At 32.9% G+C, this 25,320-nt stretch overlaps 2 protein-coding genes across 2 annotated transcripts in view; one reads left to right on the top strand and one right to left on the bottom strand.

The window, feature by feature from the left end:
• Positions 1-25,320, bottom strand: part of LOC114339236 (protein NDRG3) — a 658,690-nt gene that overhangs the window by 482,631 nt on the left and 150,739 nt on the right. The gene's annotated exons all lie outside the window — the stretch shown is intronic.
• LOC126891993 (glucose dehydrogenase [FAD, quinone]-like) overlaps positions 13,869-25,320 on the top strand; it is a 69,424-nt gene continuing 57,972 nt past the window's right edge. The window contains exon 1 of the mRNA XM_050661371.1: positions 13,869-14,138. Within this exon, the coding sequence (XP_050517328.1) occupies positions 14,137-14,138 (2 nt within the window). The 5' untranslated portion in view covers positions 13,869-14,136. The remainder of the gene's footprint in view (positions 14,139-25,320) is intronic.

The raw sequence follows: 25,320 nt of genomic DNA, 5'->3' as shown, positions 1-25,320 counted from the left end.
TTATTTCTTTCTATTATAACCATAAGATAGCTTAATTATTCTTCTTTCATGTTCAATTTGTAAAATTCTATTTGATCAATTAGTTAAAGAATTACATTAAAATAACTCAACCGTGCACTTCGCCGTACGTTAGTTTACAGTGCGCCAATGTTTGTGAGAAGGGCGACTTTAGCGTTATAAATAAAAAATTATAGAAGATACAGATTTAATTTTAGAAAATTCTTTATATAAGGTTTTTTGTAAAATTTTCTGAATTTTTCAACGGTCAAGTCAGTTTTTTTCTAGAATTTATATTTTCGGAGTTATTTAAAAAAAACATCTAATTTCGTAGTTCATTTGTTTAATAAAAAATTAAGCACTCACTTCTCGAGTAGAACTTTTTGATATGTTGTTTATTAAATATTTCTTAATGGAATTACAAAAAGTTCTATCTTGTTTGATTTTTTCCGAAGTGAAAATCTATATGCACTCCCCTACTATAGTGTCACAATGACAATTGCTTTTGTAATAATAATCATAATATATCAGCACTACAGGATTAGTAGGCCCATGGCTTGATGTACTATTAATTGCTTTTGTATATTCAATTGGTTGGCTCCTTCGTCGATTTATGTAACATTCACAGGTTTTCTTCATTTCCTCTGTTATTCCCCCGTTTTAATAAAAAGATTTACTTCGCTTTCTATTTAGTAACTTTAGATCTGTAAGAAGATCAAATTGTTATACTATAATAATAATAGTCTCCCGTTTTCCGTTTTATACCGCTTACGCGGCTTTGGGATATACATGGAAGGTTACAGGGGCAGTGCTACGCTTCAACCGCCTATTATTACCCCTGGTTTTCCAAAGGTACTCATTTTATTCAGGCTGAGTCGACCTGGGGCCTATAGACATTTAAAAATATCTAGATGTTCTCACCGGCGCACATAGGGGTATTTGACCGATCTGGCTGGCCAAAAGTCTATTTTGTCAAACATCTTTTGGGATAACATAAACTACGTGTTCTATTAGCCCGATAGTTGCTATACACTGGGTAAACTCTTTCCCGGTCCCACGATATCGCCTACTCAGGCAATATCCAGTCAAAACTTGACCATCATCGTTCATAGTGTAAACGATTTTCGCTATTAAAGTGTGATCGCTAAGTTTGAGATTAAATACTATTTACTGGGTGATTGTTACAGTGTAAACAATTATGGATCTTGAAAATACAGGTAATATCACATATTAATATGTGTAATTTTATACTATATTTGTACAATGCGGTTTCTAAGCAGCGTATTGAACTTTATCATTTTTTTGTTTAAAATTTGATTTGTTTGTAAAATTCTAAAAGAAATTAGTTTTACTTCACGGTGCTTCCCGGTCATATTTTTTATTGGGATGAATTTGATAGACCTCTTGAAATATGATGGTAGAGAAATCACCTGCTATTTTTTGCTCTTTTTCGTTATATTTACATTTAAATTGAGGTAGTCGTAAGAACCAAATTGCACAAACCTAATTTTTTTTCAGCTTTTAACACAACTCTTGTTTGTCTTAGACATGCCAAGTGGTTCAAATTACAGAGTTTTTTCTAGAAAAAGATTATACGATAAAATGCAAGAACAAAACTTGCCGAATTTGAAGCAAAAATAAATTATTTAGAAAATGACTTTTAACACATGAAAATTACGAGTCAAGACCAAATAAAAGAGTTGAAGCGTAAAAGCGACTTTATAAGATGGTCAAAAAAAAGCTAATAGACAGCCAGCCAAATTCTTAGAAGCCACATAAGCCCGAAATAAACATTTCAGGATGTACCGTAACACAGCTTTGCACGACAATTTTCAAGGGTGGAATGCAATCTAGACTTCTGTTAAGCTCTGATCCTTTAATAACTTGTTTAAGACCAAAACAAACAAAATCCTCAAAATCTTTTTCAAAGGAAACTATCGAAAAGTTCATTCCAGCTGATTTAGACGAAAATGTTAATAAACTCGGACTCCGAAGAACTAGCTAAAGATGAAGCAGATGACTCAGAAGAACCATGGAATTCATCGTCCAGTTGATGTCATTTCAATTTAATTACAATTTTTATTACATTTACAATTGCATTTTTGTTTATTTTTGCTTGTACATAAAAAATATTCTATACCCACTCGTTTTTTTTAATAAACTATCAGAGATAATTTCCTTTCATACAAAATATTAAAAGAAACATTAAAATTAAATAATAACGCGATAAATCATTTTGGCCAGCCAGATTGATGAAATACCCCTATGTGCGGCGCTGGGTTTCGAACTCCTGCCTACCTGCATGAAAGCCAGACATACTATCGCTTGAGCTATCCGGGCCCTCAAATTCTTATATGGCATTCATTCTTATATTATGACAAATTCATTAATTATGTGGCTACATTAGCAAAAAATAAAAAATAGGTCCTCGGAACTATTAAAGCAATAATTAAATGAAATAATCTCACTAAGAATCACAGAACGATCACCCAAATCTTACATTTAATGAGACGATGAATAGAAATTAGAAAAAATTACAAATTTTGTCTATTGGATAGGCAATGATTATATCCTAAATTTAGACCCATTATAACCTACAGACGGACTTGGCAACGTGGCATTGGAACGCAAATAAAGTGTTTAAATTTACTCCTGCATTTTCCCCGAATATCGCGTGGTGTAGTGAAATTTAAATACAAAGCAAGTGCGAAACGTAAATTATAAAAGTGAAGACGTTCTATTGGGACAAAAAAAGTGGAAATAGACAAACATAAACAGAACAGCGTTTTTTTATAAGGTAACGATTGTGGGTGATAAATAATAAACATTGGAACACTACAAAAAGCTAAGCGGTCAAGCAGATAAGAAAACCAGTATACCAGAGGTGAAGTTCTGCTCGAATTTTAAGCAGTGTTGCCGGATTTAAAATAAAAAGAACAATCTACAGTAAATAAAAATAAGAATACTTTCGAAAAATAAGAATATTTTTGGTGCGTGGATAAGTGGACACACCTCCGCGTGGTTGAAACGGGTGTGGCTCATTTTACGCTACGTAACAAAATAGTAAAATTCTAATCTCTGAGATTGGATAAAAGCAAAATCTTACTAACCGTCGAAGTGAGAAAGATTCTAACGCTAGCCTAGAGATTTAGAAAAATAATCCATAGTCGAAAAAAAGATGGAGGAAATGATGAAAAAGATGAGTGAAAAATTAGATTGTATGGATAATAGAGGCATAAGAATAGAACAAAAACTAAATGAAGTGCAAAATGATTTACAGCTCATCAAACTGGAAATCGCAGAATTAAAAGCTGAAAATATAGCATTAAAATCAGAAAATAAAGTACACGGAAAAAGAATAGAAGATCTAGAAAGAGAGGTAAGAAAGAAAAATATTATAGTATACGGTATAACAGAGAAAGAAGGTGAACAAGAAAATGATATGATAAAAAGTATACAAAATATGGCAATTAAAATCCAAGTTCCACTAAATGAACACACAGACATAATAGACATAAAACGCGTTGGTATACAAAGAGATCCCCTAAGACAGTTACCGAGACCTATACTACTGGAACTTAAAAGCGGTTCCAAAAGAACTGAAATATTGAACCAATCGAAAAGACTAAAAGGAACAGACATTTACCTAAGTGAAGATTATTCCAAGGAGATACAAGACCAGAGAAAAATATTGAAACAACACTTAAAGGAAGCAAGAGAAAGGGGTCAGAAGGCATCGCTAAATTATAATAAGCTAAAAATAAACGACAAAACATATACTGTGGAAAGCTTAGGATACAAGAGGACACAAAGCGAAATGATGAATACTAAAACACCTCAAGGAAAACCCTGAGGAAGAACATATACGGAAAGATCACCAGGAGATGACGAAAATGAATCAGAAAATATGGCGAAAATAACCAAGACTGCACATAATTCCGGCACAAAGCCAAAAAACTGAGATTGTATGTAAAAGTAGCACATAGTAAAGAACAAACGACTAGTATCACTAAAACATACCGGCAAACGAATATGGAAAACGCATTTATGGAATGTAAAGAGACTGTAAAGAAAATGAATGAAAACCTGAAAACGAAACTAGCACGGAAAAAGAACAACGAATCAAACATAAGAAAAAGAGATAGAAAAAGAAAAACCAAGAAGAAAAATAGAGTAAAAGTAGGAACCTGGAACGTTCAAACATTATTGAGACCAGGAAAAATGGAAGAGGTAGCAAGAGAAATGCAAAGATACAGAATAGACATACTAGCACTACAAGAAGTACGATGGAAGGGAGAAGGAAATATCAAAAAGAAAAACTACACAATATACTACTCGGGAGAAAACAAGCAAGGAAAAAACGGTACAGCATTCATGGTTAACAGTAAGATTAGGGACAAAGTTATAGAATTTAAAGCGATAAATGGACGAATGTCGTATATAAAAGTAGAAAACAAACAAGCCAATATGACAATCATAAACATATATGCACCCACAGAAAATGCACCAGAAAATGATAAAATTGAATTGTATGAACAACTGGAAGAATTATATGAAAGATTACCCAGAAATGATATAGTACTAATGGTTGGTGACTTCAATGCAAAAGTAGGCAAAGAAAACCAGTATAAGGAAGTAGCAGGGAAAGAAACTATTCATGATGAGACAAACGATAACAGAAGAAAATTATGCCAACTAGCAGCAATAACAAACAGTTACATTATAAGTACAAACTTCATGCACAGAAGAGAGCATAAAGTAACATAGTTGATACCTGGCACAACAGATGGCAATCAGATAGATCACATACTAATATCCAAAAAATGGAAAGCAATAATGCACGATGTCAGATCATATAGAGGAGCAAACGCGGACACAGACCATTTTCTAGTAATAGGAGAAATCAAAATGAAGATAATTAAAGCAGAGAGAACAAGACAAAACAAAAGAAGATGGAATCTGGAGAAGTTAAAAGTACAGGAACTAAGAGAACAATATGAGACAACCCTAAAGGAAAACCTAACACAAGCAAATAACACAGAGGACATATGGAAAAATATAAAAGAATCCATTTTGAATTCAGCTGAAGAGGTGCTAGGACAGAGGGAAATAAAAAGAAGGAAAGAGTGGTTTGATGCAGAATGCGAAAACAAAATCAAACAGAAAAACCAAGCAAGAGATAAATGGATATCAACTAAAGAAGTGCATCATCGAAACGAATATAAAGAAAAAAAGAAAGCAGCCGATAATTGTTGCAAGAACAAAAAAAAACTATGGATCGAAGAGCTGTTAAAGGAACTAGAAATTAATAGTAAAGACAGCGCCAAACTATTTGGATACCTAAAAGTTCAACAAAGAAAAGGCAGACCAGTAGTTAAAATTGACAATAGATCATGGGAAACACACTTCACAGAACTATATAGATGCAAAGAAAGCCCGGAAGAGGAGGTAGACGCAATGGAAGACATTAGAGATAATGAAATAGGGATGCCAACACATGATGAATATTTAGCCATCATTCAAAAAATGAAACAGAAAAGAACACCAGGCCCAGATGAAATTCCCAATGAACTAATTAAAAACGGAGGGGAAAAGTTATTAACAAGCATCTATAACCTAATAGTTAGAATATGGGAAGCAGAAGAAATGCCCGAGGATTGGAAAGAAGGCAGAATTATACCAATATTTAAGAAAGGAGAAGTAACAAACTGTAACAATTATAGAGCAATATCTCTACTGAGTACAACATATAAAATTCTAACAGCCCTCATCAAACAAAAACTTAATCAATTCACAGAGAAAAAAATTGGGGACTACCAGCAAGGATTCAGAGAAGGCAGATCCACTACAGATGCGATCCACATAGTTACACATACAATAGAAAAATGCCACGAACACAACATAGAACTCCACATCCTCTTCGTAGATTTCAGACAAGCCTTTGACTGTATTGGAAGAAACAAATTATTTATTGAAATGAAAAATCAAGATATACCAGCAAAATTAATCAGATTAACAAAAATGACCATGGATGGAGCTCGAGCCAAAGTAACAACAGAAGAAGGTAGCACAAAATCAATTGCAATAGAAACAGGAGTGCGACAAGGCGACTCCCTGTCAACCACATTATTCAACATAGCACTAGAAGGAACAGTCAAGGCCAGCAAAATTAAAGGAACTATAGCCCACTCCTCAACACAAATAGTTGCATATGCAGATGATTTAGTTCTTATGGGAAGAGACAAGGAAAGATTAAAAGAAGCAGTAACAATCCTGGCAAAAGAAGCACGGAAAAGAGGTCTAGAAATTAACGAAGGAAAAACAAAATATCTACTCTGCTCTAGAAGAGAAGATAACAGGATGAGAGAAATCAAAATAGAAAACTACACTTTTGAAAGAGTCCAACAATTTAAATATTTGGGAGTAATAGTGAATGGCCAAAACAAGAGAAGTGAAGAAGTAACGGAACGAATACTAACAGGCAACAAAACATACTGGAGATATCATAGGCTTATGAAGGACAAGAACTTATCCAGAAATACAAAACTGAAAATATACAGAGTTGCAATCAGACCAGTAGTTACGTACGCAGCTGAGACAATGTGCCTCACGGAAAAAGATGAAGAAAAATTGAGAATATTCGAAAGGAAAATCCTCAGACGCATTATGGGCCCGATAAGAATGGACAACGGAGAAATGAGAAGAAGAATGAACTATGAACTAAGAGACATAATGAAGGGAGAAGATATAGTTAGATTTATTAAATCACAGAGGCTGAGATGGCTGGGACACATAGAAAGAAGGAAAAACGACCGACTGATTAAGAAGATCACCAAATGGAAACCGGCAACTGAAAGACCAAGAGGAAGACCCAGAGAGAGATGGGAGGACCAGGTCATGAGAGATATCAAAATTCTGGAAGTGAGAAACTGGCGGGAACTATGCACATATCGAAATGAGTGGAAGAAAATAGTAACGAAAGCCAAGTCATATAACAAACTTTGACAACATACAAGTGGAATGCGGAGTGATTCACCGCAATAAGCGAATCTGAGAGCTCTAAGTAAGAGCGGCAAACATTCCACCTGGAATGAAAAGCCCTGATAATGATGATAACCTACAGACGTGAAACCTGGGTTATGACAAAAAAATGACCAACAACTCAAGATATTTGAGAGAAAGATATTAAGAAAGGTGTATTAGAGAATAAGAAGGAACAACAAGATTAGTGAATTCACTGAATAAGATGATCTTGTTCGATTTGACAAGCATAGGGGTTAAAGAAAGAAAAGCAATCAAACAAGCAATCAAAAGAAAGGAAAGACCTGGAACTAGATATGTCACGATGTAGAGGATAACCAACATTAATTAATACCAAAAAGTGATTTTGCGGTTAAAAAATGCAGTTTAAAAATTGAATAAAATGCTATATTAATCTTTATAGAAAGTACTTAGAAAATATTCTCATTTATCTCAACATTAAGTAGCCCCTTTGAACTAAACAACAAAAGACAAGAAAAATACAAATTTATGTAAATTTTTGATCGAAAATTCTTGTAATAAAACATTTGAGGAATCTAAAAACAAAAAATTCAAATGTTTCATTTTCATAATTAAACCATTACCAATTTGCACTGACCTGATTTTCTTCAAAGGAGTCCATAAATGCATTAGCCAAATTGAAGATTCGTATATACTCACATAAGGGTCGATGATCTGAAAAATACATTGTGGTCGCCTTGAAATTCTTGTTAGTAGTAGAGTAGACTATAATTGCGAATGCTATAAAACATGTCTTCTGTTACAGAATACGAAAAAGAAAAAAAGCGAATCAGTGCCGGTACACAAAAACAAACAAATTCTGTCGAAAAAATTTATACAATTTGATAAACTATTAAAAAAGCAGTTAAAACAAAGTGAAAAAGGAGTAAAAATTGGCAACAACTGTATCCATAGCTTATTGTTTTTGTCGTCAAATAATTATAAAAGAAGACAAATGATAAAAAGTCGGAAGAAGGTTATAGAAGACTAATATATGGTCATTGGAAACACCGCAGAAGACCTGGAGGTTAATAACCCGATAAAACAAACAAATAAATATAAATACTTCAAGTCACTTTAGCAAATATAGGATCAGATGAAACGGGCCTAATAAATAAAATTATGGTAGGAAAGACAATAATACGACTATTATACGACTGTATCTATTTTTCAGCATAAAAGCATCAAACCGATGTTAGAGATATCAGCCATTCAACCCTACTTTAAAAATATTTTTTTTATGCTCGCCCGTTAAAAATAAATAGCATGTCGACGTTTCTCGAGTGGTTGATATTCCATATATCAACATAACATGTTGTGTGGATGTTGGCCCTTTCCAAAAGGATCAGCAATAAGGAGTTAAATCTGAAATATCATACAGTATGGTGCAAATGAAAGGAACAAATGCGTTATTTCGTAAGCCTTTAAAAAAATCCCGAAAGAGGTCGATTTTATCTTATTATGATTTTTTGGCATATATATCATACTAGTAACGTCATTCATCTGGGCGTGATGATGTAATCGATGTTTTCTTAAAATAAAAGTAGGGGTCGTGCGCCACCTCATTTAAAAGGTTATTCAATTCTGTATATATAGTAATATAAGCATTACCATTTATATATTATATATTATATATTATATATTATATATTATATATTATATATTATATATTATATATTATATATTATATATTATATATTATATATTATATATTATATATTATATATTATATATTATATATTATATATTATATATTATATATTATATATATTATTTAATTTTTTATATAGCCTAAACGAAACACAGTACTAACACTCCTATTATTAGGTATGCAACGTGACGGAGAGAGTGAAGGTACGCACATTTCAGCTGCTACTAAACTGAGTCTACTGCTACTAAACTGCGTGGTAATAAATATGGATTCCCAACTTGAGATTACCTGGGATAGACTTGGAACTAGATTGACGTTAACTTTGGATTCCGAACTTAAGATAACCTGGGACCCTAATTAGATGGAGAAAAAATATAGTCAAATATGCGAAGAAATATACGATACTAATATAAAAAGAGATTTTTCAATATTTACTCTGAAAGAATATTTATCGAAGCTTTGCACGAAACTGAAAAAGGTATTCTACTAAACGGGTACCGGCTAAATAATATCAGGTATGCAGATGACACCATAGTATTTGCGGACAACCTAGAAGACCTACAAGTCCTCATGGACAAAATCACGTATTACAGTCAACAATATGAACTCAATATAAACGTAAAGAAAACAAAGCTTATGATCGTCAGCAAGAAAAAAATAACAGAAGGTCAACTCTATATCAACCAAACCCCGGTAGAAAGAGTGAGGCACTACAACTACCTCGGCACCATAATAAATTAAGAATGGACCAACAACCAAGAAATAAGAGCGCGCATCGGAAAAGCTAGATCAATCTTCAACCGTATGGCGTTTTTCAAGAGCCACAACCTTTCTCTTGGTATAAAAGTAAGAATGCTGAGATGTTACGTCTTCTCTGTCCTTTTTTATGGTGTTGAATCATGGACCTTAACGAGAATATGTGCCGAAAATTGAAAGGATTTGAGATGTAGCTATATCGTAGAATCCTTAAAATCCCATGGACTGATCGGGTCACAAATGAGGAGGTTCTTAGAAGAATGGGGAAGAATCGAGAAGTACTAACCACCATCAAATCTCGAAAGTTGGAATACTTTGGACACATTATGCGAAATGTATCCAGATATGCCCTCCTACAAGCCATCCTGCAAGGAAAAATATTTGGAAAGCGAGGTCCAGGAAGAAGAAGAACATCCTGATTAAAGAACCTCAAAACCTGGTTTAACACAACATCTGTGCAGCTTTTCCGCGTTGTTGAAGATAAAGTGAAGATTGTCATGAAGATCGCCAACATTCGTCACGGATATGCATATCAAGAAGAAGAATATAAAAAGAAGTATAAAAAAGATCTTATCCTTAACAAGGGTCTCGAAAACACAAGTCGAACTTCACTTACATATTATAAAAGCGGAAAATGAAATAAAATTAGAAAGATATGCCATTCTATAGAAAAATATTTAAATAGGAAGATACCGTTAGAGTACGTATCGAGAAGGCTGCATTCTTTAAGATGAAGAAGCTGTTATGTGGAAACAATATTACTTTGAGTTTGAAAATTAGATTAGTGAGATGTTATGTGTTCTCTACTCTTTTGTATGGTGTCGAAGGAAAGACTTTAACGGGTACACTTCTCAAGAAACTGGAAGCCTTTGAGATGTGGGTGTATCGGAAAATCCTACGACTAAGTTTGGTGGATAGAGTTCATAACGAAGTTGTTTTGCTTCGGATGGGAAAAGTTACGGAAGTCGTCACAACAGTTAAAAATCGCAAACTTGAATATTTTGACCATGTTATGTGATACCCAGACAGGTATAATAAGTTCTATTTAATAATACAAGTCAAGGTAGACGGAAGAACAGGGACAGGTCGAAGAAGAACGTAATGGCTTAAAAACCTGAGAGATGGTTTAACAGATCCTCTGCATCACTTTTCCGAGCTGCCGTCAACAAAATTACTATAGCCAATTTGATAGCCAACGCTCGATAATCGAGCACGGCACATGAAGAAGAAGATACCGTTACTTGTGTTTCTGGGAGGTCGGGATATTTTTCGGTATATCCTTTAAATGGATTATGTGGCTTTTTTTATAGTCCGTTCTTTAACGGTAAAATATTGCAAAACCTCTAAATTTTAAAGAACCGCTTGGATTGACATGAAATTTGGCATACACATAGCTAACAAGTCAAAGAAATAAACTGATATTGTGCCGATATGTGCTTTTGAGCTGGGGTGGTTTTCACCCCCTCTTGGGGGTGAAGAAATATTTGTCCAAAGAAAGCCAGGAAATGGATAAACTGGCTAATTTTAAGTAACTTTTGTTCTATAGACTTTTTTCACTAAGTCAATACTTTTTAAGTTATTTGGCAGTGAATATGTTCATTTTTTCAACAAAACAACTACGCTTTTAGACGGTTTTTCGCAAATAACTCAAATAGTAAGTATTTTGTCGAAAAAACATTCTTAGCAAAAATATAGCCTGTAAAAAATTTAAAAAAATGGTGTATATATCACGTCTCTACACCTAGTAGAAGCAGAGTTATAGCTAATGAAAAATAGGTTCATATTCGTCAAATTCCAAATGGAATATTTTAACGTGACATAACCAAAAATAAAGCACATTTCGGGGAAAACTTAGTACAACTTATTTAAAGTGTTTAAAAAAAAGCTTCATTTTTGTTTTATAAAAAAAATTCTAGCATCAAAATTAAACAAGTTACGCTCAAAATAAATTTAGTCCCTTTTGGTTTTGGTAAAAAAATCGAGAAAATCACCCCCTAATTAGTATCTTAAATGAACTTGATCGTTACGACTTCACAAGTTTCTTGACTCGTGTATATATTGTTTATATGATCCGTGTGTTTCATCGGTTCAAACTCCTTACTATTGAAAGGGCTGTAGTTAAAAGGGGTTGAACGAGTCACTGATCACGAATGTATGCAACTTTAGAAACACCAAATCTCAATAAATTTTTGTCTAACAGAAAAACAAAAAATACATGATTCAAATTCAGAAAAGCAAATCTGACTTTTTTGTTTTTCGAGATTTTTGGTATCTCTAACAATTTTTAAGTTATTTGAAAAAAAAACATATTTTTCAAAATTTAAATTTTTAAAAATTTTACTTTGAAACCAAATTTTTTCAAAAATAAGCACTTTAAATCGATGAAACTTACAGATCATATAAACACAACATAAGTAAAATAATTTGTGGAGCGGTAACGATTAATTTCATTTAAGTTGCTAATTGGGGGGTGGTCTTCCCGATTTTTTTTTTTGCAAAAACAAAATGGACAACTTTATTTTGAGCGTAACTTGCTTAAATTTAATGCTAGAAACTTTTCGTAAAAACAAAAATAAATCTTTTTTAAATACTTTAAAAAAGTAAAAATGGATTTTTCCAAAAAAGTGCTTAATTTTTTGGATATTTCGCGTCGAAATATTCTATTTGAAATTTGGTGAATATGAATCTATTTTTCATTAGCTATAACTCTGGTTGTACAAGATCCAGATACCTAACGTGTACACCATTTTTTTACTTTTTTATAGGCTATATTTTTGCTAAGAACGTTTTTTTCGACAAAATACTTACTTTTTGAGTTATTTGTGAAAAACCGTATTTTGTTGAAAAATGAACATATTCACTCGCAAATAACTCGAAAAGTGTTGACTTAGCGAAAAAGCTCTATAGAACAAAAGTTATTTAAAATTAGTCAGTTTACCCATTTCCGGACTTATTTTGGACATATATTTTTTCACCCCCAAGAGGGGGTGAAAGTCACCCCCAGGGCAAAAGCACACATCGGCACAATATCACTTTTTTTCTTTGACACGTAAGCTATACGTATGCCAAATTTCATGTCAATCCAAGCGGTTCTTTAAAATTTAGGACAAAAACCATGAAAGAATGGACTATTAATATTTTCAAACAAAACGTAACGGAAATAAATAAATAGATTTAGAGGCAATTTGGTACATTTTTCGGTACCATACCTTTTAATGTATTAGTATAATACTGGCAAAGGAAAAGCCAGCAGCATATAAATCAAAACAATGTAATTTCATGAAAAATACTTGAAAAAACTAGTCATCTACAGATAGAGTGATTTTAAAAAATTTAATAAAATAAAGGAAATTTGAATAATATTCAGTATTATTTGTATAATAAATTTCTTTTATGTCTTGTTTGTATCCCATATGTATTGTTTAAACCATATTTTTGCACGATTGATCATTTTTGACTGTTTACCGTGACAGATTTTACGTCAGTAGGTGACATTTACCAGCAACTCGACGGTAAGTAATCCAACTCGACGGTAAGTACTCCAACTCGACGGTAAGTAATTCACTTACCGTCGAGTTAAAAAATCTCTTAATTTTAATTTATTTTTTGAAAGAATAAAGAAAACTAACGAATTATTTATTAATATTAAAACTTATGGTACAATTTGTTAAATTATTTAATGAAATCCCACTTGTTTGGGCTGTGGTGTCACTTCTAACAGAAACTCCTGCAGAATCGCATACATTAGTAGTATTACTAGTATTAGAATAATTGCGGAACACCCTTCTTCCCAAGCCCGTTCAATTTCTTCAAATTCACTTTCGCTCATATTTTAATTTATAATAATCAAAATTGTACTTAAAATTATTGACAACTAAATAAAAACTCAATTCTCCATTGTTGTTATGCACCCTAGTTACTACCTAACAACCAAAGTATCTATCTTAATAAAATGAATGAAACTAGTCAATATGACGAAAATGTTTAATTTTATAATTTATAATGGTATAAATCGTGCAAAAAACGTTATAAGCATGTCGAACGTTAAGGGTAACCGATCTCAGACAATAATTGGAGTCGTCACCCCGCTCCTCCTCCAAACAATTGTCTTCGATCGGTATAAATCCCTTACCGTTCTCCATACTTAATATACTATATTCTAGCTGTAGTTTTCAATATTTTTTGTCTCTATGTTATTGTATGGTTTTCCAATTTTCTTGTCCTGTGTTTCCATTTTAGTTTCTAGAGCATTACCTACGTGCTTACTATAACAAAACAATATCAACCTAATTCCGATCGCATTGGAGTCTGATGAGATAATTCATCAATCGGCTTCAATTAACACACTTTGTTATGTGAATGACTGTTTTCCTTTCTTTTTTCTAATCAAAATGCCTAAACGAAACATAGTAATAACACTCCTATCATTATGCAACGTACCATAGAGAGTGAAGGTACTCATTACGCACATTTCAGCTGCTAGTCAATGAATAGCGTACCGATAGTACCGAAGACTTGCCACCCGTTTTCATGATGGTTTCCAAAGCAGCGCTACTGGATTTTCGTATGTTAAACCAGTATTTTGTCCATCAAGATCATCAACCGCGATAACTCATATGGTGTAAACAGTTATTTTGGTGTGATTTTTTAGTTTAGAAGTTTGTGATATTAGTTTTAAGTGAATCACAGAGATGTAAGTACAAAAAAAATGAACTTTATTTAAACGCTTCCAGTTTCATATTCAGTAAATTATTTTGTCGTGTTTCTGCAAGCAAAACTACCAATAATGGTTTGCACATTTTTAAAAATAGTTGTACTCTTTGTAGATCTTTTATCGCGATTTACAAGATACTCGAACATTTATTGTGTTACTAAAAGTTTTAAAGTTCTTCTTGATTTATTATTTGTATCTTGGGGCAAATTCCTTGTTTTCTATATGTATAAACTTGCGTGCATATAAATCGAACCACTTAAAAATTTGGTCATTTTTGATGTCTCGAATTTCCTAAACCTGTTGTCCCATTTAAGTGATTTTTTTAATATGTTATAGCCTTATTCTTTATCAATACCGCTGTAATAATATTGTTGCTAAACAGGTAAATTTTCATTGCATACCGGGTGTACGAATCAAACTGTGTTTTTCTCAAAGTTTGCATCACCCTGTGGAATATTCTAGCATTTATAACATACTGAAATTAAAACCCAACTATAGCATCATGTTTTTTCAACATTCTGTTTTTTTATTCATTCGCTTATGTTGGACCATAAAAAAATTAGGTACTTTAACAACTAGCCATGTTTTTCATCAATACACGGTGTTTATCAAATAAGTATGGCAAACTTTAAGGGGTAATTATACATGAAATAATGACAGTTTGTTTTATAACCGTATGTTCGCAAATGCTTCATTTCCGAGATAGGGGGTGTTGAAATTATTCTTACAAACTCACGATTTATTTATTGCTTTAAAACCGGTTGAGATATGTAAATGAAATTTGGTGGGTTTTAAGACGTAATTATTGCACATTTTTTGACATACAATTAAGAGTTTTATATTTACAATCGGCGTGAATACGGGTAATATGATCAGTCATATTACCAAGCAGGTTTAGGAAATTCGAAAAATCAAGAATGACGAAATTTTTAAGTGGGCCGATTTCTATGCCCGCACGTTTAGTTTCGGGGAAATAAACAAAAAATGTACCCTGTTTTAGTTTTAATTAGTTTGGATCACTAGATATAATAAGAACATAATATTATGTTTCCTGTAGTTAATTTTTTGGACTTAATTAGTAATTAATAATTTAAGCTGAAAAAACGGTCAATTTTTGTTTTTTTTTTCATCTATCATCACAAAGCGAAGAATTTGAAACAAATTTCAAAGTAAAGCCGGATCCACATCAATAAAAAATTGTGTATTTGTTGTATTTTAAAATACAAAAAAAATATTTGCGGCACAAATTTATATCTGTTCAAGTATTTTTACGACGTAAATATTTATTTTGTTTGTTGTATCGCCGAATCCACTTAGCGACAAGTGGATAATCAAGTCCACACTAACATCGCTGTGCGGCGAAAATTTCTTTGAAATCGACTGAAAACCCGACAGCACGACGGATAGCGTGTGTTGTTCGTCACGAAAATATTTTTGCATAAATCCATGCCGCGCACAGTCCACATCAACAAATAGATCAACGCACACGATAAAATTTGAGTAAAATACAACGTACAACATAAATTTTTATTGATGTGGATCCGCCTAGGCCTAAAGCAGTGTTTCCCAACCTTTTTGTGCCATGCCCCACCTTAGCAATTTCAAAAAATTTTATGCCCCCCTGTAACATACATAATTTTGAATATTAAAAAATTAAATTGTTTACTTAGAAAATTAAATGATGGGTTTTAGGAAAAATCACTAGGAAATTGTTAACGAAACAGTTAAGTAAATTTTCAAAACATGTATAATGAAAAACTCAAAATCAGATTCCCAACAATTTTAACATAGATTTTATTATATTAGTTTGTTCTTTTAATTTAGTGAGATTCTTGCTCTTGATTCTTGATGCACAGAGATTATATATTAGGTTCCAATTTGGTTAGTTTCGATCTCAAGTGCCATCATTGTGGTATATTCAGCCGATTTCTTTTTTACCAGTAAATAATTTAAAGCAGTAAATCTACATTCAGCTAAATATGAAGATGAACAGGATAGCCATAGTTTTCTTGCACATTTGGTTGAATTTAGGTATTCGATTTATATTTTCCCACAAAGCCATGCCATCGCTTCTTTTATATTAAATAAAGTTTTAACTAATTCATCATTTTGCAATTCTACGAGTCTTTCTTGATACTGCGTATTTGATATATCAGACAAATCCACTATTATTGGCTGCATCATCCATGTTGGAAAATAAAATTATTTTAAATCAGAAAATCTTTGTTTTAAATCAGCCGATAGAATAAGGTGGTTGACAATAAGAAGTAAAGCGGTATCAGTTACTTCACATTTTTGAAGCCAATTAAACTGTCAATCAAAGTTTTTGTGGTTAATAGGTTTCCGACATAATATGGATAATGAAACCAAATATCTTTGATTTTACATCGACAAGAGTTTTATTTGTTCCTTGAAGTTGCTTATTTAATATATTTACTTTTTCAATGATTTCGTCTAAATAACTCACAAAAAGTTACCATCGATTGTTAACAGATACTTAATTGCAGATGTGTGGTATAAAAAATCACTGATAGTATCAGACAGTTCCATAAATTTTTTCAAGCAGTTCTCTTCAGATAGCTATCTTACATCAGTATGAAGTAAAAGTCTCAGGGGGTCTTCATTTTGTTCTTCACAAAATAGCTTGAAGAGATGCTCACATTTGGCATTAGATTTAATAGCATTAACACATTTTCTTACAGAATGTAGTATGTACTTCATATAGAACAGGCGAGATGTTCTTAGCTATCAAGTTTTCCCTATGAATAACACAATGCACAAGAATCATTTATGGATTCGCATCTTTCGTCAATTTTAAGTAAGCATTTTTCTTGCTCAATTTCCCATATTATTAGAAGCATCGTCAGCAGCACAATATTTTATATTTTTCATTATTGTGCTTTCTAACATTTTACAGAACAATATTTCTTCAACAAAATGCCCTGTCTCAATATATCTTACGTAAGTTATCAATACTCCCTCACTGTATCTCAAAGTTGATTTATCCGTTTGCACTAAGAAATTTCTTGTTTTCAGCTTTTCAACAAGTTGTTTTTTAATATCCTTGTTAACCCATTTCGTCGAATCTTCTGCTAACAATATTGTTACTGAGTGGCGTAGTTTTTACATTTTTGTCATATTTTTCAAGAACCGTTTGAAGAAATGCTGATATTGATGTTTTTATTAAATTCTCTCCTATGGTATGTTTTTTTCTTGTTTTAGCGATGAATAAAGATATGTATTTGATAACTCGCCTCAAGAATACGATTATTACCGGAAGTATGAGCAGTAAATAGAGACTTTAATGTTTTTCGCAAAAATCTAGCATTGCATTTAAATGGCTCATATCGTAAGGGTTAAAGTCATGTCGAGCCATATTCGAATTGCCCCCCTTAACAATAAAATTGCCCCCTGTGGAGCGTGGGCCCCACGTTGGGAAACACTGGCCTAGAGTAAGAAATTTGTCACATAAAAACCTTCAAAATGTCGTTTTTTTTAATATTTCCGTCTTTATTTGTTGCTTATAAAATTGCAAAATAAGTAAAAAATTTCGGTTTTTTATAAATGAGCAAATAACTTTTTTATATATATATATCCGGGGTGTCATATCGGCTGACGCCGCATCCCCACACCTAACCGCCATCTATTTCTATCCTGGGCATCTTCCTCTTCCAAATCTCGGTGTTCCATGGCCTTCCTTATCGTGTCATTCCAGGATAGTCTTGGTCTTCCCCTTTTCTTCCTACCTGGGGGTTTCCATTTCAGGAGTTTCTTTGGCCATCGTTGGTCGTCCATTCTAAGTAAGTGACCGAACCATTTTAGGCTTCTTCTCTCGAGCCTGTCTACCGCTGTATCGTGTGCCTGCATCCTTCTTCTTATTTCTTCGTTACGTATTCTGTCCAATCGGGAGATTCCAGCGCTTCTACGTATGTAGTCCATTTCCACAGCATTGATCCTTCTTCTGGACTCTGCTGTTAATGTCCAGACTTCGCTTCCATACATGAGTACCGATTCCACAAATGTCTTCCCTATTCTTAATTTTGTAGTTCTGGATATATTTTTATCCCACCACACGGAATTCAAGCAACCTACTACCTTCCTACTTTGTTCAACTCGCCTTTGAATTTCTTTGTTGCCTAGGCCTTCTCTGTTTATTACAGCTCCCAGATATTTGAATTCTTCAACCTGTTTAATTGATGTGTTCTCTGTAATTAGGATTTCAAAGTGGGCGTCAGAATTCACGACTAGATATTCTGTTTTTTCTATATTTATATTTAATCCCCATTTTTTGTAGGTTGAATACAGGCGGGTTAACATGAATTCCATGTCATACGAATCTTGTGCCAGTACTGCTTGATCGTCAGCAAAGTGGATGTTAAACAGGCAGTCATCTCTGATCATGATTCCCATTAGTCCACAACTTCTTTTCCATTCTTTTAAAGCGACTTCCAAGTATATGTTAAATAGCAACGGTGATAAGCTACACCCTTGCTTCAGTCCTTTTTCTATTTTTATTCCTTCAGATAGTTGTGTGCCAATCTTGACATATCCCACATTATCGCTGTACAATGATTTGATAATATGTATAATAGCCGGACTAACTTTCATTTCAACAAGGGCATGCCACAACTTGTTTCTAGGGACGGAGTCATATGCCTTTTCCAAGTCTATGAAGGCAATGTGAGTTTCTTCATTTACGCTCGTCCTTTTCTCTATAAGTTGTTGGATGACGAAAAGGTTGTCCACACATGAGCGTCCCGCAGTAAAACCACTTTGATCTTCACTTATTCTCCCTCTTGTCTCTACGTCTAATCTGTTCTTTATTATTCTGCTAAATAGTCTACTAATAGTACTGTTAACACTAAGGCCTCTGTAATTAGACGGATTACTATGTTTCCCCTTTTTGTAGATGCTCGAAATGTAGGATATTTTCCATTCTCGAGGAAAATAATTAGTTGCAACACATCTATTCATTAACTTAGTTAAGCGTTCTATAAGCATTTTCCCTCCATATTTAATCATCTCTATCATGATTCCTCCTGGGCCTGGAGCCCTGCCGTTTTTCATCGAATTAAGTGCTTTAACTAGTTCTGCCTCAGTTATTATAAGGCTATCTTCTTCTCTACGTACAACCTGTGTCGCCTGCTTTATAAATTCTTGTCGATCTTCACTAAATAAGGCCTGATAGTATTCTTTCCAGTCTTGAGTTCGGATTGTGGATGGGCGTCTATCTGTTTTATTAGTTTTCATCGTTCGTAATAGTCTCCAGGCTTCTGTCGATTGGGTGCCACCTAATTTGCTTTCTACTTCAGCACACTTCCTAGACCACATTTCATTCTTGCATTTCTTTATTTCATTTCGAACTTGCCTTTGGATGGTTTTGTATTTTATTCGATTTTCTTGTGTACTATTTGATAGCCAAGTATTATAAAGCTTGTTCTTTTCTTTTATTTTATCTTCTATTTCAGGACACATCCAGAGCGGATTGTATTTCGTTTTACTTTTTTGTCCAAAGGCTTCATTGGCGGCTTGATGTAACGCTGTTAACAAATTATTATATTCTTCTTCCACGTCGTCCACCACTTCACGATTCTCCAGCTGCTGTTGAAGTCTATTTTCATATAGCTTTTTAGTAGTCTCGTCTCTAGTGAGGTGTATATTGTATTGTGGGATATTTATATCATTACTTTTTCCTTGAGCATTGCAGGGGTGTAGTTGCCTAAAGAAGGGAAAAGCTATTTCTGACCGTACTAAGAGATGATCAGACCCGCAATTAGCCCCTCTTCTTACCACTGTGTCTTTGACCACTTCCTTCGATACTTGTCTCGTAATAACAAAGTCAATTATAGACTTCTGATTAAGTGATGGCCGTGTCCACGTATATTGATGTATACGCTTATGTGGGAAGAATGTATTGCTAACCTTTAAATTGTACTGCTTACATACATTTATTATTCGTTCACCATTATCATTGAATGCTGGGTCTCCATATTGTCCCACAACATCGTCGTTATCTCGTATACCTACTCTCCCGTTAAAGTCTCCCGCTAGATATAAAGACTGTTCATTTTTTACAGTATCCAATTGGTCGCATAATTCCTGGAAGAAATCGTTTTTTACTTGTATTGAAGCGTCATCGGTAGGCGCGTATATTGAGAAGATTACAATTTGCCTTCCAAATTTCTGTAACACGATTCGTAAAATTCGTAAAAAATAACTTTTTTAAAGAATTAATTTAGAACGTTTATCTTTATATTACATAGAATGTTTTGTTTTGTAGTGTCTAAAATATGCTCAAAATCAAAGTGGTCAGTTATAGTTATAAAGGTACCAAGGGTACTATAAGGATAATAACGCTTGAGGTCAATGGTGTATAGACCGAAGGCCTTCGGCCCGAGTTCCTATATACGTTGACCGAAAGCGTTATTATTATAATACCCATGGTGCCTTCAACGTTTAATGTCCGACTAAATTATTCTTTATATGCAAAAAATTTGAATGCATTTTGAATTAATTAGTTTTCAAATAAGTACATTTACCAGAAATAGTCGTAACGTAATTGTGGTAACCATAGTTTTACTTAGAGTTTTATTTGTCAACTTGACAGTATTTAACTCGTTATTTAAATTTAATAGACCCTAGGGTGTTATTTTTAAAATAATGAACTTACAATAATTATATGGATACGTTATGAAAGAAGGTTTATTCTGTCAGTATTGTTGAAAAAAAGAAAGAAAAAGAATGTGTGTGTACTTTGTACGCACGTAAGACGTTATACCTCTATTGTTATGATTTCAACGAAATTAATATACTTGACAGGTTATTTGTATTTTATTTAAATATTAAACTAACTTTCTTTACCTATCACTTTTAAAAAATTTTATTAATACGATACCAAAAATATAAAAAAAAAAGAATGTGAATCGTCCGTGATTTGAACCCGGGACCTCTTGATCTCCGGTCACACGCTCTACCACTGAGCTATATCCCTTTTGCTTTGACAGGTTACAAGATTTGTCATACATACTGACAAATTTAATAGACCAAGTGGTACACAAAAATACTTGAAATATACTTACTATTATTATAAAATATCTTATTCTCGAGAAAGACAAATCCAAAGACACAAAAATTATAATAAATAATACATTTACTAAGAACACTAATACATCCTTTTATATGATATAATATGACTTATTTGCGCTGAGAGCGCTGATACATACATATCTTGAAAGACTAGCAGCGAAATACATACTGTCTGTGTGCGCATGCGCCCGGCATTATAAAATTTCACTCTCGATCGTAAAGAAGTATAACTTCAAAAACAATTTTAGATATTGAAAAATCGTGACAATTTTTTGCTTTATAAACTTTTAGAATAGCTTTTTAACCATTTCCTGTAGGAAAATTATTTTTCCACCTACCTCTACCGAGAGTATACATATCCTGATCTGATTGTAGGGAGCAAAGTCGTACTTTTCCTCCCTAGGGATAAATAATTAATTTGGGACGAATTTTTTTAAAGGATCTGCAAAATCATTTTCTTGTTCAGGTATGTCGTATGTGTGTATCAGATAGAGGCCTAGACATAATAAGCTTCCTTGAAGGACTCCTGCTTTGATTTCTCCTAGATCTGTGTATCTTGCTTAATTCTGAAATATTTGTTTGATTGCAAATTTTCTAAATATTGTTAAGGTATAAGAATTTCAAGTTTACAGATTAAACCTTTATTCCATACTTTGTCGAAGACGTTAGTTTCGTCTAAAAAATTGTATGCCACACTTACTCACTTTTACATATATTCGAGGTATTTTCTCATCTACCTTGATGAGTTTTTCTAATATTATTTTTAATGAATTTTCGGTTTCCATTTCTTGTTGCGTTTGTTTTGTATCGTTTACTATATCAATAATTTTTTTATTTTCAGTGACTTTTTGCACTTTTGGGTTTGTGGTAATTTTGGAGCACTAGCTTTATTTGTCCACTGATTTCTCAACTTTTGTATTTTTTGACTACATAACATCCGCGTTAGTTTGCAGGATAATTTTCACCATAATAGATGCATTTTGGTTCTTCTTTTAGTGGTTTCTCACAATATTTCGTATAATGATTAACGATTCATACCGTATTACAATATATCCAGGTATTTACGACCATATCCCTGGCATCTTTTGCATTGTGGTACCATTTTTACACTCCTTAGTTGTTGGATTTTACTATAAACTATTGTGATCAATATGTCAGTTATTCCAGGAATTTTGTTATACCGTCATTTTATCTAAACGTCAAGATAAACATATCTAGTTCTTCACTTTAATTTTTTATTACCTTGAATAGCTTTATATTCTCTTCTTTGTATCTGTTTCACTGTATGCTGTGGCTGACAGGTATGATATAATTTTTTAGTCATTACATTGTTAATTTAACACCACCATAAAAATATTTTATTTTTGGAGGAATAGTTTACATATTTTAGACTTTTTTTATATAATTATCTTAACCACAAAATATACATATATATTTAATTGAACTAAAAACAGAAAGTGAGGTCATGATCTTTTTCGTTCCAATTTTAATTTATTCCCAAGTATACCGACACCAACTTTGAAACAATTGTCTTATCCATCATGGTTATTTAAATATTTAATGTAATCCTTTTTGGATGATATCCATAATGCCACTTGCTTACAAATTAAGTAAAATAATACATGTATTCATGCTCTGAATAATATTTTCTACATGCTGACGACAACATAATAATAAGAGAACAGTGTTGGAATTATAATGAAAATTTAGTCTTACATAAATATATGGTTAATGGAGATAATAGTTATTTATGATATAAGTGTTAAAAGTACAGGTTTAAGGCACGCATGTGAAAGTTTGCAGAATGAGCGATAACGAGTTCTGCAATTCACATGAGTGCCTTAAAAATGTACTTTTTAACACGCATATCAGACAATATTTTTTCTACAAACGTAATTACAGGACAATACCTACAAAAACTTTTACTTGAACTTGACTGACATTCCATTTTTATATTTTTTTGACATTATATCAAAATTGCCTATACGGTCAATACGAACTGCAGTGCCTTAAAATTTTTTTAAAGCACTAATGCCTTAAAGTTGCATTTTTAACGCTCATATAGAGTGCTAAAAATTGCATTTTTAACACGGTTGTAGAAAAAAAAATATTACTAGTCGATTCTCTAATCTGAGACACAACTATCTACATTACAATCGCAATAAAAATGCACTATACAGAAATAAACAAACCAAGATACGTTTAATGTTCGAAGAGCACTCCCAAATGGGGAGTGCTCGTGCTTGTTTATTTCTAGTGCATCTTTATTGTGATTGTAGTGTAGACAGTTATGTCTCAGATTAGCGAATCGACAACAATTATCTATTGACGTACATCTGGCTTAATATATTCTTATTTGTCTACGACTATGAAAATTAAAATCCATCTTTTATATTTTCTATGATTTCATGCCATAGCATACAAGAATAAAAAACCGCTAAACGCCGTAAAAATGAGTGGCGCATACAATATTCCAGCTATAAAAGATCTGATATGAATATTACGTGGCGCGAAAATGTATTTCCATTTTGATGCAAAACAAAATTCTAGTTTTATTTTAAAATATTTTTTCATAATATTTGCCCAATTTGAAGTAAAACGCGCCACAAAAGAGTAACTTTGATACAGTTTGAATTTTGAAACTCTTTTGTGGCGCGTTTACTTCAAATTTAGCAAATATTATGAAAAAATCTTTTAAAATAAAACTAGAATTTTGTTTTGCATCAAAATGAAAATACATTTTCGCGCCACGTAATATTCATATCAGATCTTTTGTAGCTGGAATATTGTATGCGCCACTCATTTTTACGGCGTTTAGCGGTTTTTTATTCTTGTATCAGTAGCTTTTCAAATTTATTTATAAATTAAATATATAAAGTTGAATGCAATGTTTCTCGATTACACGTTAAGCTTTATAAATGGTCGCCTTTGTCGTATTATCTCCCACATGATCTAGTGTCCATCGACTGTACACTAGATTTTTTTTCTATTCGAAATAGATTGAAGAAAATATTGGGATGGCTGGTAAATGAACTCGGATTGCCCGTTGCCAGATCAAATTAGCGTCGTAACCACTACAACTACATAAACCATTTAGGGAATAATCGTTAATTGGATTATACTTTAGTAGCTTAATAACTTCTAAACGGCTTAACCGATTTTGTTCACTAAACATGAGTTTGAAACGTATTGACAAGTAGTTTCTTATGCATCTAAGGTCAAGTATGATAACTAAAGCTATTACAGGAATTATTGAGCTTGAAAAACCGTTTTTCCTATAAGAAATAAATTTGATCATATTTATGAAGCCTATAACTTAAAAATTCGAATTTTCCCGGTTATAAGGTATACACCGTTAGATTTGTCTAGAGTCTTTCTACAAACGCTCAGTTATTGGCGTAATTCGTAGGTTGAAATGTTGAGTAATTGGCGAAGAACCAAAATTTTCAATGTTTAGTTTTTTAGTTTTTCGGCTATACTGAGCCGTGTGTATGTCTGATCCTGACAGCTTAGACACCATTTGAAAGCTTAACTCAACGCTATTGATTTGGAGTATTTACTGTTCTCGTGTCTTATCTTGAACCGAAGATATATACCGTCAAAAAATATTCCGTGTTGTACCTACGAAGTCCTATAGCTGGCTTATAGGTAGTCAAAACTCACAAACTACACCGGTTCTGAATCGGCTCTTACCCTTTCTTCAAACACAGAAAAAAAAATTCAGATCTGTTTAATTTTTCCACACATATACATACATACATACATACATACACACATACATACATACATACATATCCACAAACATTTTCCCTTTTTTAAATAAAAATTGACTCATATTTCTGAGCTAGGTAACTTTTGAACGGTATAACCGATTTTCAAAATTAGACATGCGTTGGAAAGATAATGATCGCTTCTATTAGAAGCCGTAAAGGTAGGTTAACTCCGTTTTCGGAGTTTCGTAAAGTTTCGAAGTTTTTGGTAGTTTTGGGGACGAGAACGAAAAACAGACCCTAAATACGAAGGGCCGTAAAATCCACACCCTTGGACCAAAATGGATGGTTGATATATGAAAGGG

This window comes from Diabrotica virgifera, chromosome 9, assembly GCF_917563875.1.
Source record: "Diabrotica virgifera virgifera chromosome 9, PGI_DIABVI_V3a".
Lineage (NCBI taxonomy): Eukaryota > Metazoa > Arthropoda > Insecta > Coleoptera > Chrysomelidae > Diabrotica > Diabrotica virgifera.
This window is presented reverse-complemented; position numbering and strand designations above follow the sequence as displayed.